The sequence below is a fragment of the Lontra canadensis genome, unplaced genomic scaffold (assembly GCF_010015895.1).
Source record: "Lontra canadensis isolate GAN:19392208 unplaced genomic scaffold, GSC_riverotter_1.0 scaffold43, whole genome shotgun sequence".
Classification (NCBI taxonomy): Eukaryota; Metazoa; Chordata; class Mammalia; order Carnivora; family Mustelidae; genus Lontra; species Lontra canadensis.
The window spans coordinates 2,430,091-2,443,115 of NW_022631037.1; the positions used below are offsets into that span (position 1 = coordinate 2,430,091).

The 13,025-nt window shown below is 39.0% G+C and overlaps 2 protein-coding genes across 6 annotated transcripts in view; one reads left to right on the plus strand and one right to left on the minus strand.

Annotated features, from left to right (window-relative positions):
- Window positions 1-20: 20 nt before the first annotated feature.
- On the plus strand, window positions 21-6,401 carry PTRH2 (peptidyl-tRNA hydrolase 2). Of its 4 annotated transcripts, none has more exons than XM_032871905.1 (3): window positions 155-237; window positions 355-510; window positions 5,782-6,401. In XM_032871905.1, the coding sequence occupies exon 3, from the start codon at window positions 5,782-5,784 to the stop codon at window positions 6,319-6,321; it is 540 nt and encodes a 179-aa protein (XP_032727796.1). In that variant the 5' UTR covers window positions 155-237; window positions 355-510; the 3' UTR covers window positions 6,322-6,401. The 4 variants fall into 4 exon arrangements, with proteins under 4 accessions (XP_032727797.1, XP_032727795.1, XP_032727796.1 ...); XM_032871908.1 differs by having other exon boundaries at window positions 161-237; window positions 355-493; XM_032871906.1 differs by lacking the exon at window positions 355-510 and having other exon boundaries at window positions 21-155.
- Window positions 6,402-10,627: 4,226 nt separating this feature from the next.
- Window positions 10,628-13,025, minus strand: part of CLTC (clathrin heavy chain) — a 63,467-nt gene continuing 61,069 nt past the window's right edge. For both annotated transcript variants that reach the window (XM_032871909.1, XM_032871910.1), the window contains one exon: window positions 10,628-11,712. In XM_032871909.1, coding sequence (XP_032727800.1) covers window positions 11,588-11,712 — 125 coding nt within the window. In that variant the 3' untranslated portion in view covers window positions 10,628-11,587. The remainder of the gene's footprint in view (window positions 11,713-13,025) is intronic.

The following is a 13,025-nucleotide window of genomic DNA, read 5'->3' on the forward strand; positions in this document are numbered from 1 at the left end:
GACAAAAGTTCCCCTCTCCTTTTCGCAACCTCAGCGGATCGTCGCGGGATTTCGGTTCGGGTTTAGGATTGAGGACCTGTGGGCGGGGCGAGAGGAAGAATGACTGTTCGATTCGAGGTTCTTGATCCGGAACTTATCCAGGAGTCCCGGAAGAGGTAACTCACGGGGTAGAAGCGTGTTCACTACCGGAAAGGAGAAACGCGAAGGAGCGAGTGAGGCGTTGGGGAGGTTCCCTAGGTAAGTCGGCCCTTCACGGAGCTAAGGAGAGGGATGTTCTCCATTCTCTCTCCACGTGGACTGCTTCTTCCCACCTCATTCCATACCTCCTCCCCCAACCTTTCATCTTCTCCATAGACTGTTCGGCCCAAGTAGACGTTGGAGCCTCTGTTCCTGTTCTGCCAGCCGTCCTTTGGAAGAAGGGACTAAGATCGTGGGAAGGAGAAGGACCCAGAATTTCTGGTTCCCAGGCAAAGCCTCCATTCAGGCAGCATCCGTGCGCTCTCTCCGAATGTGAGAAAATATCGCGCGGGCCTCACATTCTGTTGAGTACTTACTGAATACCCACAGTGTCTGAAGTTGTTGAGTCCTACGAGAAGAGAAAAGGTTTCCACGAATACGACCGAAAAATGTGTCTCTGTGTAACACAAAGTGTTCAGCGAAATATTTAATCCTTTAACCGGATTAACCCTTCGCTCCCCACCCCACCCCCCAGCACTGGACACCGAGACTATGATGTGCAGTATTTACGTGTAATTGCTACAGCAGTTCTAAGGAGTAAATAATTGATTGACGAATGATAAAGAGTTCAGAAACAGGTGTCACTTGAATCACGCCTTCGTGGCTGAAGAGTTTGTGACTGTGTATTTAGATGGAGAATAATAGAAAATAATTTGGGGGGAGAGATTGCTTTTTAAAGGGACCTAGCAATTTGGTGTGGCTGGAGAGTACACTGTGTAACAGGAGAGTAGATTAGAAGGATAAAGTAGATTGTAACCAAAACTGTGTATTGCTTTGAATTCGTGCTAAGGGATTTGTCTTATTCTTTAGGCGTTTATCCCTGGTTTTTGAGCTGGGAAATTACAGGATCAAGTTTGTGCTTTAGAAGTATAATTGTAATGCCAGATGGATTAGGCTGAACTAGAACATGCATGAAGCAAATGTGGAAAGATAAATTGGAGAAGTTAATTTTGGAGGTTTTGGGCCAAGAGATCATTAATTAGGCACTGGTAGTAAAGGTAAGGAGATAGGCTTACCAGAGATAAATTCAACAAGGTTTGGTAACTGGATGTGGTAGGACAGAGGAGAAAAAGTCCAGGGTTACTCAGAAGTCAAGAATACAGAAGAAAGAAGTTTGAGAGGGAAAGGAAGATACTGAGTTCAGTTTAGGACACAGAGACTACTTCATAGTATGCTAGCAGAAGCTGGAAACTCAAGTTTGGAGCCAAAGAGAGACTTCAGGAGTCCTCAGCATATGACAGTTTAAGAATAAATATCTCACGATCTTGTCTCTCTCCTCCTACTAGATGTCAGCTCTATTAAGAGTGGGACTTTGTTTTGCTTAGTGCTCTATCATTAGTGTCCAGAACAGTACCTGGTACACAATGGAATGGAAAGAGAGTATATAGACCATCACTGTTTCATGCAGATGTTCTAGATCTTAAAAGAGTGGCTGGCCGCTAGCCACTTTGAAGTTGTCCAGCTGTTGAACACTTGAAATGTGGCTCAGTGCAACTGAAGAATTGAATTTTTAATTAGTTTTAATTAAGTCTACATAGCTATGTTTGACTGATGGCTACCATATTGGACAATGTAGGTATAGACTGAAAGGAGGTCCAATTGTATAAGCAGGGGTAATATGTACATCAGGGGCGAGTGACATAGAGCTAAAGGAAACTGGAAAAAAGCTATCAGAAAGGTAGAATGATAATAGGGTGAAAGTTAAAGAATTTTAGGGAAGAAACTAAAGAAAAGTTACCAGTGAGTTGTGGGGAAAGCTCAAGATGAGGCCTAAAAGGAGGCAACTGTTTGGCATTTAGCAAGTGTCTTAATTCCTTAGTGATTTCAGTTGAGTGGGGAAGGAAGGCAGGTAATTAAAGAAGTTGAGAGGTAAAGGGAAGAGGAAAAGTCAGGCAGTGATTTAAAGGTCAGAGAGGATTTTTGGAAAGGCTTATTTTTAGGTTGGAAAGGCCAAGGTACAGCCAGTGCAGTGGGATTAATGGGTGGAGTGTGGTTCAAAAGGGCTTGGGATTGAGAGCATTGGTGAAAGGAGCTTAGTCTGGTGGAGGAATGAGAACGCACCAGGAGGAGGGTTTTATAGGACATGTTTGTTTGGCAGTGCCATCATTGCCCTGGATTATCCATGAGACTAAGAATAGTTGTTTACTGTGGTCACAAGCACTGGGTTTATTGATATGTTTGCAGTGGATGTAGGGGGATAGACAAACACTTTTTGGAGGAGTTAGATGATAATGTGATCAGGCCAATAGGAGATTAGAACATCCTACAGAATAAAGATGTTAGGATTAACATGTTAGAGACCTCATAAGATATGGTAGAGAAGCAATAAACTTGGTAATTTCTGGAACTTTTTCTGCTTTTGGTTTTTGCTGACTCCTATTGGTATATATCCGTTTTTAGATAAAATTAAGATGATGAGAAGTTTTCTGTCATCATCTCCAGATGAGTTTCTTTATACCACTTCTACTAGTTATGTTACTGCAGATAAGCAGCTTCTCTGTTGGATCCTTATTTTTCTTGTCTTTAATAATGAGGCTCATGTCTTTTTTCTTATTTTCACAACGACCATAATAGAAGTAAAGGGTTTAGTAAGTTATGCAACACATAACAGGTCCTATGTATGCAGTTACCTTTAGATAGTACCTGAATCTGATATATAAGATATTTGGTTACTTTGCAACCGAGAAATTGGTGGAGAAAATCCTTCTAATTGTTGACATGGAGGTTATACATACAATTTTTACATAATTGAATATTTGTTCATTTTGGAGTCTGGTTAGATTATCAGAGAGAAGTCTTGTTGATGTGTAACCTCATGCAGTAACTAAATGATAGATGCATTATGAGATAATGTAGGTTTTAGTAAGAATTTAATGTTTTTTGGGTTTTTTTTTTCTGACTGCACAGGCATCTAGAGCCATAAAGTACTGTCAGTACAGCTCTGTGACCAGTTGTCACACCAGTGAAAGGAATAAACTGGGTACTGACAACTTAATGTGTGTGACCCTCCTACCTCTGGCTACTCCATGTCACTCTCCTTTGATCCCTCAATGTTCATTTCTTTAGGATTCTGTTTTAGCCCTTCCATCACTCTGTATATTTGTCCCAATGGCCTCACCACTTCACCACTTCAGTAACTTCAGTTCTATGTTTTCTTAAATCTCTGTTTTTGGCCTAGGCTTATCATCAGAGCTTTAAGATGGTATATCCTTTTTTATTGTTGCTTGACATCTCTGACCAGGATGTCTTTTGGTCAAACCAGGTATAATATATCCTAAACTGATTTCAGTTATCTTTTACTTTCAAACCTGCTACTTCAAAACAAATCTCTTCATCAGTAAATAATACCTCTGTTCTCCATTTGTTCAAATCCAGGTCATTCTAAACTTCTCCCTTTCTTCTATCACCAGACCTCCAGTGAGTCACCAAATCATACAGATGTGCCTTGGCTACTTCTTTCCTTTTTCATTGACACTTCTCTTGTCTAAGTGACTTTCACCTCATCTAGACTATTGGGAAAGGCAAAATAGAGCAGCATTAAGAACATGGGAATGAACATACATGCCTCAACATGGATGAATCTTGAAAACATACTAAATGATGGAAGCTTGAAACAAAAGGCTACATATTGTATGGTTTGATTTATATGAATGTCCAGGATAGGCAGTCTATAGATTAGTGATTGGCAGGGGCCCAGGGTTGGAGAAAATGGTAAGCAACTGCTAAAGGGTACAGGGGTTTCTTTTCGAGGCACTGAAAATGTTCTGGGATTAGATAGTGGTGATGGTTGCACAACCTTGTAGATATGTTTTAAAAATTTTACTAAATTGTACACTTTAAAAAGGGAAGTTTGTGGGGGCATCTGGGTGGCTCAGTAGGTTAAAGCCTCTGCCTTTCATGATCCCGGGGTCCTGGGATCGAGCCCCGCATCGGGCTCTGCTCAGCGGGGAGACTGCTTACCCCTCTCTCTCTCTGCCTGCCTCTCTGTCTACTTGTGATCTGTCTGTCAAATTAAAAAATAAAATCTTTTAAAAAGAAAAAGGGAAATTTTGTAGTATGTGTATTATATCTCAAAATATTTAATATCTCCTATGCTATTCTCACTTATTTTTTGAAATTTTAAGATTTTTTTTTTTTTTTTTTTTTTTTTTTTTTTGGTAAGGATTTTATTTGCTTGACAGAGATACAGGGAGAAAAAGGGAATACAAGCACGGGGAGTGTGAGAGGGAGAAGCAGACTCCCCTCTGAGCAGGGAGCCTGTTGTGGGGCTTGATGCAAGCCTGGGATCAGGACATGAGCCGAAGGCAGATGCCTAACGACTGAGCCACCCAGGCACCCCTAAGATTTTATTTTTAAGTAATTGCTACACCTGGTGTGGAGCTTGAACTCAAAACCCTGAAATTAAAAGGCACATGCTCCACTGACTGAGCCAGCCAGGCACCCCATCCTCATTTAAAATATTTGAAATAATATATTTCAATAAAATACTGAAATAAAATATTGAATACTGCACAGTCTGCCTGCCATACAATTTAAAAAACACTTATATAATGTCCTAATTTTAACATAAATGAGAAAAGGAAATTTGACAGCCATCTATATGCCATGTAGATTATGCAGGCATAATCAAGGTTATTGTAAGCACCACAAATATGATGGCCCATACATTTCAATATATAAATGCTTACTCTTTCGGTAGAAGACGTTGATGGTTGTTTGTGCCTGTACATGGAAGCATTATGAGTCCAACAGCCTCAAATGTAGACTGATAACAGGTGTTTTATTGGTGACTCAAATATCAACAGCTTTGCTGAGGGAACAGAAATTTCTAAAATATAAAGGACAGGATGATCTTCCTTTGTTTTATATGATAGTTATACTTTTGGTAAATTCAGTGACTATTAGAACCTTGCAGAACGTACTTTGTGTCCATATGTATAATGAAGTTGGGTTCTTGTCTCAGGTGTTAATTTACTTTTCACCTATAATTTCCAGTGGGACGAATCTTTACTTCGTAAGACTTTTAGCACTCTATGCTGAGGTCGAGTAAATGTCAGCAGTGCACCTCACTCCAGGCCCATTGTTGTGACAGCCAGAAACTTCTCCGAGGGGTTGGTACCATCCCCATTGAGAACCACTGGATTATGAAGACACAGTTAAATGAGCACTGTATGCCAGAGAAGGGATGAGTTATTCTCGTTTTCTTTGGGTCCTTTAGACAGCTTGGTAAAATGGAATATTTCCTTCCTCTCTACAAGACTTAGGGAAGACTGAGGAACAGAGCTTTATTATATCCAAGAAAAAGATAGATACTCCTTATGTTGAGATTGAAAATGACCTAAACTGCTTTACCTGTATTCTTGAATCTTTTAGAATACACAGGGGAGAAAAACAGTACATTAAGATCCAAAATATATTTTGCTTTTTTTCTGGATAACTCATGTAGTTTTAAAATGTTACTGCTTATATTGTCAAGGTGTTTTGTCTAATAAGCCTGTATCTTTTCACTGCTAGATAGTGATAACTTTTTCCCTTTCCTTTAAGATGCTCTCCAAATCCTTGGTAATGGAGTATTTGGCTCATCCTGGTGCACTTAGCTTGGCTGCCGGAGTTGCTTGTGGCATGTGCCTGGGCTGGGGCCTCCGCGTACGCTTTGGGATGATCCCCAAAAGCTCGCTGAGCAAGACAGACACAGAGACCGGAAGTGAAGCATCCATCTTAGGAGAGAGTGGGGAGTACAAAATGATTCTTGTGGTTCGAAATGACTTAAAGATGGGAAAAGGGAAAGTAGCTGCCCAGTGCTCTCATGCTGCTGTTTCTGCCTACAAGCAAATTCAAAGGAGAAACCCTGAATTGCTCAAACAGTGGGAATACTGTGGCCAGCCCAAAGTAGTGGTCAAAGCCCCTGATGAAGAAACTCTGGTTGAATTACTGACCCATGCGAAAATGCTAGGACTGACTGTAAGTTTAATCCAAGATGCTGGACGTACTCAAATTGCACCAGGCTCTAGAACTGTGCTGGGAATTGGGCCAGGACCAGCAGATCTAATTGACAAAGTCACTGGCCACCTAAAACTTTACTAAGTGGAATTTTGTATGATGGTCCCACCATGTTGTGCTTTGAAACCATTAAATTCTAACAATAAAAGCTGAATTTCTCCTCCCACCCAGCTTAAGTATTTTTGAGATGAAAATCCATTTCCATGTTCTTCTATTATGTACTTGGCTCAGTTACAGTTATGTTGGGCTTAAAAAAAAAAGTTGGTTAAATGATCCTGATGGTTCAAGTGATACCACTTGAAAAACAAGGAAGTATTTTTGAGAGAAACTTGTCACAAGATTGGATTACAAGGGCAGGGGTACTGGGGAGAGCATCTCCTGTGCATCATCAGCTCTGTGTTAATAGCTTTACTTCCCCAAGACAGTGTTGCTATACCCCCTTGAAGGATTAGGGTTCAAATATGTACCCATTGATGCAAACTACAGTTTGTTTTCCTCCATCACTTTTTGGAAGACTAGAAGCCATTAACAGATCATGGAATAGCCCCACACAATGGGTTTACAATCTAACCTTCTGGATTTGTCTCAAAATTGAGGATTTACAGTCATTGATATAATCCACTTGTGCAGTACTTCATGTTCATTTTCCCGACCCACACTGGCCAGAGGTTCTCAGCAGTGCTTCTACACCATAGCCTATAAAAATTCCTTTTACTTCCCCCAACTTTTCTAATAGCAAAGGCATTGAAAAACGTGCGAAGTGACTTGTATGGACTTTGAAGGTAGTACTGGGCCCACATAAGAATTTACAGTAATTGTGGAGTTAATACAGTGTGTCATCCCAACAGCCTACGGTTTCTTTACCTAAAATTTAAAGAACCAGATAATTATTTAAGGGCACCTTTATCTCCCTTTTGATCTTTATAAGCCTGTCATGATATATCATGATATAATTCCATTAATTGCTGTTAAACCAGCTGCCCAGGATATGAAGGAGGTCCCAGTTCCCAAAAGCTACATAGCTTCTTGAATGAAATCCACCTTTTAGGGGAATCCTGACAGTATTTTTAAAGTAGAGTAGATCCCTAAGAACTGATGATGCCAGAGAGCGTTTTGGTAACAGGTGCACATTAAGTAGCTCCAGCTCTTCAAGGTTAATTTCGACAGTTAGCATTAGTTAGCATTTAACTTCAACATGAGCAGCATGGTAACACAACTTCAAGGTCTAATGTCAGTGGAGTCGGGGCAGAACACCAAAGATTACTGCAGCCAGTTTTAGTTCTAATATTTAGTCAATTTTATAGAGTTTATGCTGGCATATGACAGCACAGGAGAAATCGCATCTGTAAATGATGCCACAGTAGCAACTGCTTCTAAATAGAATGTTTATACTAGATTCAAAAGTGATGCAATAGCATGTAACTGAGATGAAGAGAACTCCATCATAAATGCATGATTCTGCTCAGGTTCTGAGGCTTGCCTCAGAGACTGATGACTCCAAGTTCAAAGACCGTGCATTCCCAACAGGATGGCCTGCTGTGGCTGACTCAAGTAATTGTAAGAAGTCATGACATATCTACTAGGATGAATTGTACACAAATTCTAGTAAATCTGGAAATATATTATGCTTATTTCCTAGTTCACCTATACTTAGTATTTATTTTACAGGGTGCTTAATCTTATAGTTCTCAGGGTATACTCTACAGACCCCATAGGGTCCTTAAGATACTTCCTGGGGTCAAAACTATTTTCATAATACTGTGCTGTGCGGACATTTGCAAAGGTGGGTAAAACTGTTGGGACCTTTCACAAATTGAGGCAGGAGCATCCTACCTATACAAGTAGTACTTCATTGCCCTACACCCACAGTTAAAAAAAAAAAAAAAAGATTCACTTAAAGTCCTTGATAAAGCAGTCAAAAAAAGTTTTGAATTTGACCCCAAACTATGTGTATTTGTCTTAATATTCTCTGTAATATTAAGTACTTCTGGTACACACTGAAGTATGAATGTTGTCTTGGAAAAAAATGGGTGACTGAGTTGTGAGCTGAACTAGCAGCCTTTGTCATAGAAGATTTTTACTTGCAAGAACTGACTAACTAGTTACCCATCCAGGCCTTGATGTTTGGCAGGGATTTCCTCATAAATTAAGTGACCCAGTCATTTTAAGGAAAACAACTGACAGTATTCTAGAATAGAAAACTTCTATCTGCCTCTCCTCCCAGGTTTCCCAAAACTTAAGATTTTTCTGATGAGATCAGTGTTCCCCACAATATTTTTAAAAAGCTATTTGTCAGTATGCAGAAGACCTGCACAACTTAGTGAATCAGTATTTTCCATATAACCAATGCATGAGGGTACAAATCATGCATGGGTAAAAAGATCCACTCAAAATAAAGAGATTAATGGATTTTAATATAACATCACAAAAAGTTAAGTGTTAAGTCAGATTCCCACATTTCAACTAACCACAAGTATCTCAAAGGGCTACTAAAATACTCCCTTCCTTTCCTAATTACATATCTGCATGAGGCTAGACTTTCTTCAGATACTTTAAAAAGGAAAAGAATATACTGACTAGAAACAAATAATGAGAATCCAGCAGTCCTCTGTGAAGATGAACTTTGAAGAGACTTGTAAAAAAACAGTGCCATACCACTTTTACTTGTTTTGAGAAATATGATTGTTTAACAGGCAATGAGTTTAAGTTATATTTAAATGAATTAAATTTTAAAATGTTTTAATTACTAATACAGTAAATATCAGCACGTACAATTCCACTTAAAGCTCTTTGGGATCTTCATAATTTAAGAATATAAAAGGGTATTAAGTTTGAGAACCACTAGTGTGACAATGTCTACATGACTAAATCAATTTACAGAAAGTTCAAGCAGCCCTACTTGAAGATCATGTCAGTCTGTTCCTGTTGTTGAATATGTTGTATGATGTCTAATGTCTATGTCGAAATAATTAACAACAAGTAAGATATTTTTGGTACAATGGCTGTATTTGGATAGTAGGGCAAAGATCATTGAAAACATGTTTACCTCCAGAGAGGTTTCCCATTAAATCTCTTTCCCTTCTTCCCTTCTGTTTCAGTTAAATTTGAGAATTGTAAGAACTCTTAATACTCTGTTTTTAGTTCCTTTTCCCAGACCATCCACCTATTCAGAGTAATGTTAGGGAAGACACCTTAAAGTTAATTACCAATTTGTTCTACCACTTTCTGTATAATACTTTACTGCCAAGTCGTGAGGTAGGTAGGCAGTGTGATTTAAACATACTCCTGAAAATAATTCTGGGAAGTACTCATCATGTTAACATACACAAGAGGGAACATGTTCAGACGTTCAGCTTGCTCAGGATTTGAACCTTTGTCATGCACTGCTGCAGCTTCTACAACAGCTCATGATTAGCCCATTAGGGATGGTTGGTGCAGCAACTCTGTATCATTGGACGTAGTATCACATTTTAGAACATGGTTGTTGGGGTGTTTTTTTTGTTTTGTTTTTTTGTTTGTTTTTTTAATTCTTAAGGTTATAAGAAAACCTTTACTAAATATTTAACTTAAGGAAAAGAGATGAATTATTCCACTGGAAAAACAAAACCCCCAGCTGATTCAAAGTACAGGAAAGATTCAGAAAAACAAATCTTGACTCTGAAAAGAACGAACTTCTAGGGACCATTGCTATTCTCCCTCATGATTTTGATAACAATAAAAGGGGGGTAGGTGCAAAGATCCTACAGAAACTTAAGTATAGCCGGATGTTTTCAGTTTGACAAACCAGAAAAGGAAAAGGATTTTCCAGCTAATACTTTAATTTTTGATAGGAAAATAAGGGATGATTACAAGTGGGAAAGGGCAGGGGTTCCAAGTTTCAAAAAATGCCTTCCATGCAGCTGAGGGTCATTTGCCTTACCTAGAGAATTATAGGACAACACAAAGCTAGGTGGGGGCTCTCTAACTCTATAGAGAATTAACAATGAAATAAAGTAACATTCTCAGCCATAAACAAAAAGGGCTGAATTCAAACACTGGTTAAAAAACAAAGTACCCATAATTTGGGGGCCCTTACTATTCATGATAAGGGGCAGTATGTTAATTACATGCTTACATATTTTTATTTCAAGTTAATAAAACATATCTGTATATTTAAGTGAAATGCTTAGATAAAAACCTAAGGTACCACTTGGTGAAAATGATGGGAGACAGCCAAAATGTAGCCCACTACAGTGCTGTTTCTTCAGAATACCACATGTACCTTATTAACTACAGGAATGCACACGATATAATGCTGTGTTTCCACATGTCCCAATCCTTACTCTGCTTCTGTGCTCCTGCCTCACTGTACCATGCCTCAGTTTTCAGTATGAAACTGTGACAACCATAGTTCTTTTGGTTAAAGTTTGAGAGGTATTTAATTAAAACTGCCATTCTACGTGTTATTTCCACAGTCCAGTAATTTATTTTAAATTTGAGTAATTTCAAATTCCACAAACAAAACTGAAGAACAGCAATATTTTGTTTGAATTCTCTCTTCTGTACACTCAGTGATCTAAAACACCACAATATCCAACATACACAAACCTCAGGGAAGGGTTAGTAAATACACACAGATTGGAATCATGGTGTGCTTTGTTCCTGAATGGAATGGTCCCACAGAAAAAGCACAGGATACAGCACAACATAAGGGCACCTGTTACATATGAAGTGAGCAAAAACACACTAGCATTTTCTATATGCATAATGAGGAATCCTGCATAGGTTAGAGGGCCTTTTATGCTCATTTAAAAGTCAGGCAGGTTGTCTGTAATGCATTTTTCAAATAATTTGGAGAGCACTGCAATCCAATGTAGGATATGCTGATTAGTGTTGTCTTTGTTGGCATTGACAGTCTTACATGGTCACATACCAATATTTTTGCTGTAGCTTTTAAGTAAAGAGATTTAAATGCATTTAGACAATACATATCGAAAGCTGTTTACATACACTAAATTTAAGAGAATCAATATTAGAGTTTTTTTTCTCTTTAAACACTACAGAGTGCAAATCAGATTCTTCACAACAGATTGAGTATTAAGCAGTTCTTCAAAGTATGAGGGGGAAGAAAAAAAAAGCCCAAGTGAATAAAACATTGAAACTATTCCCCTTTGAAAATAAATTCTAAAATGATGCGGAATGTGAAATAAGCTTTTAACACAGGTGATCCGAGTTTATAGTTAGAAACAAAGTAGTCCTTCATGAAATAAAGGTTACAAGAACATGTGCCTGTTTTCCCGTTATAAACTGAGAAGCAGTAGAGACGATGTTTCAGTAAGAAAATATGCGACTACAGGATCAGCATTCTGTCTCACATGCTGTACCCAAAGCCAGGCTGTGGCTGCCCATAGGGTGGTGCAGTATAACCGTAGCCAAAAGGTGCCTGGGGAGGGACTGCAACACTGGGTCCCGCTGTCAGCATCAACTGGGGCTGACCTAGAGAAGAAAAACATGAAGGGTCAGAGGGTAGGGAGGCAGGGGGTGGGAGAAATTGTTAGCACTGTAGGACTATCACACTCTAATCTCACATACTCTTAGCAACGTAATCACAACTTAGAATGAGTTTTGTGGTGGCTCTTTTGACTATCACAATTTTGGCATGACGATCACCTTAATAAGAAGGGTTCTGCCTAAAAAGCCAACAGTTTAGGGCAGAGGACAGAACTATAACAGTAACTATGTTATTTCATTTCATTTAAAGCAATATACACAGACCTGCCTGACATGCCTGAGCAAGACAGCTGCCAATAACCTCATCACTCCATGGTACTCATACATTATACAACATGTTTATTTTGTTTTTATATTTTTTTTTGTTTTATATTTTATGTTTGTTTATTTGACAGAGAGAGAGAGAGAGAGGGAACACAAGCAGGGGGAGTGGGAGAGAGAGGGAGAAGCAGGCCTCCCACTGAGCAGAGAGCCGGATGCAGGGCTGATCCCAACACCGGGAGCCGAAGGCAGACCCTCAACAACTGTTAGGGTGACAATATATAGGCCTAGAAAAGCTTAATTTTTTAATGGACGTGTTTTTCCCACAGATGAACTTTTAAAATTAGATTTAAATTTCTGATTTAGGGGCGCCTGGGTGGTTCAGTGGATTAAAGCCTCTGCCTTCGGCTCAGGTCATGATCTCAGGTCCTGGGATTGAGCCCCACATCGGGCTCTCTGCTCAGGAGGGAGCCTGCTTCCTTCTCTCTCTCTGCCTGCCTCTCTGCCTGCTTGTGATCTGTCAAATAAATAAAATCTTAAAAAAAATTAAAAAAAATTTCTGATTTAGGTTTCTGATCTAAATTCCTGATTTAGACGCTCAGTAGGTTAGCGTCTGATTCGTGACTCTCAGGTCATGATTGTAGGGTTGTGGGAGCCCCGAAGCTGGGCTGTGCACTAATCAGGGAGTCCTGCTTAAGATTCTCTCTCCTTCTCCCTTCTAACCCTGCCCCTGCTCACATGCAAGTGAGATCTCTCCCTCTCTCTAAAGTAAATATTAATAAAAAAAAACCAAAAACAAAAACAAAAAACTGATTTAAACATATTTAAGTAGTAATGAAATGAAATGATAATCTAATGTATATCTAGCAAAGAATCTAGTACTAATTAAAACAAAAATAAGACACTGAAATATACATTAGGTATGAATATTTAGAGTATACACCCTGTTTCAAATACTATGTTAATGCTCTTATGTACTTCATTTAAAAAAAAAAAAATTTTAAGTAAACTATCCCAACAGTGGGGCTCGAGCTCAC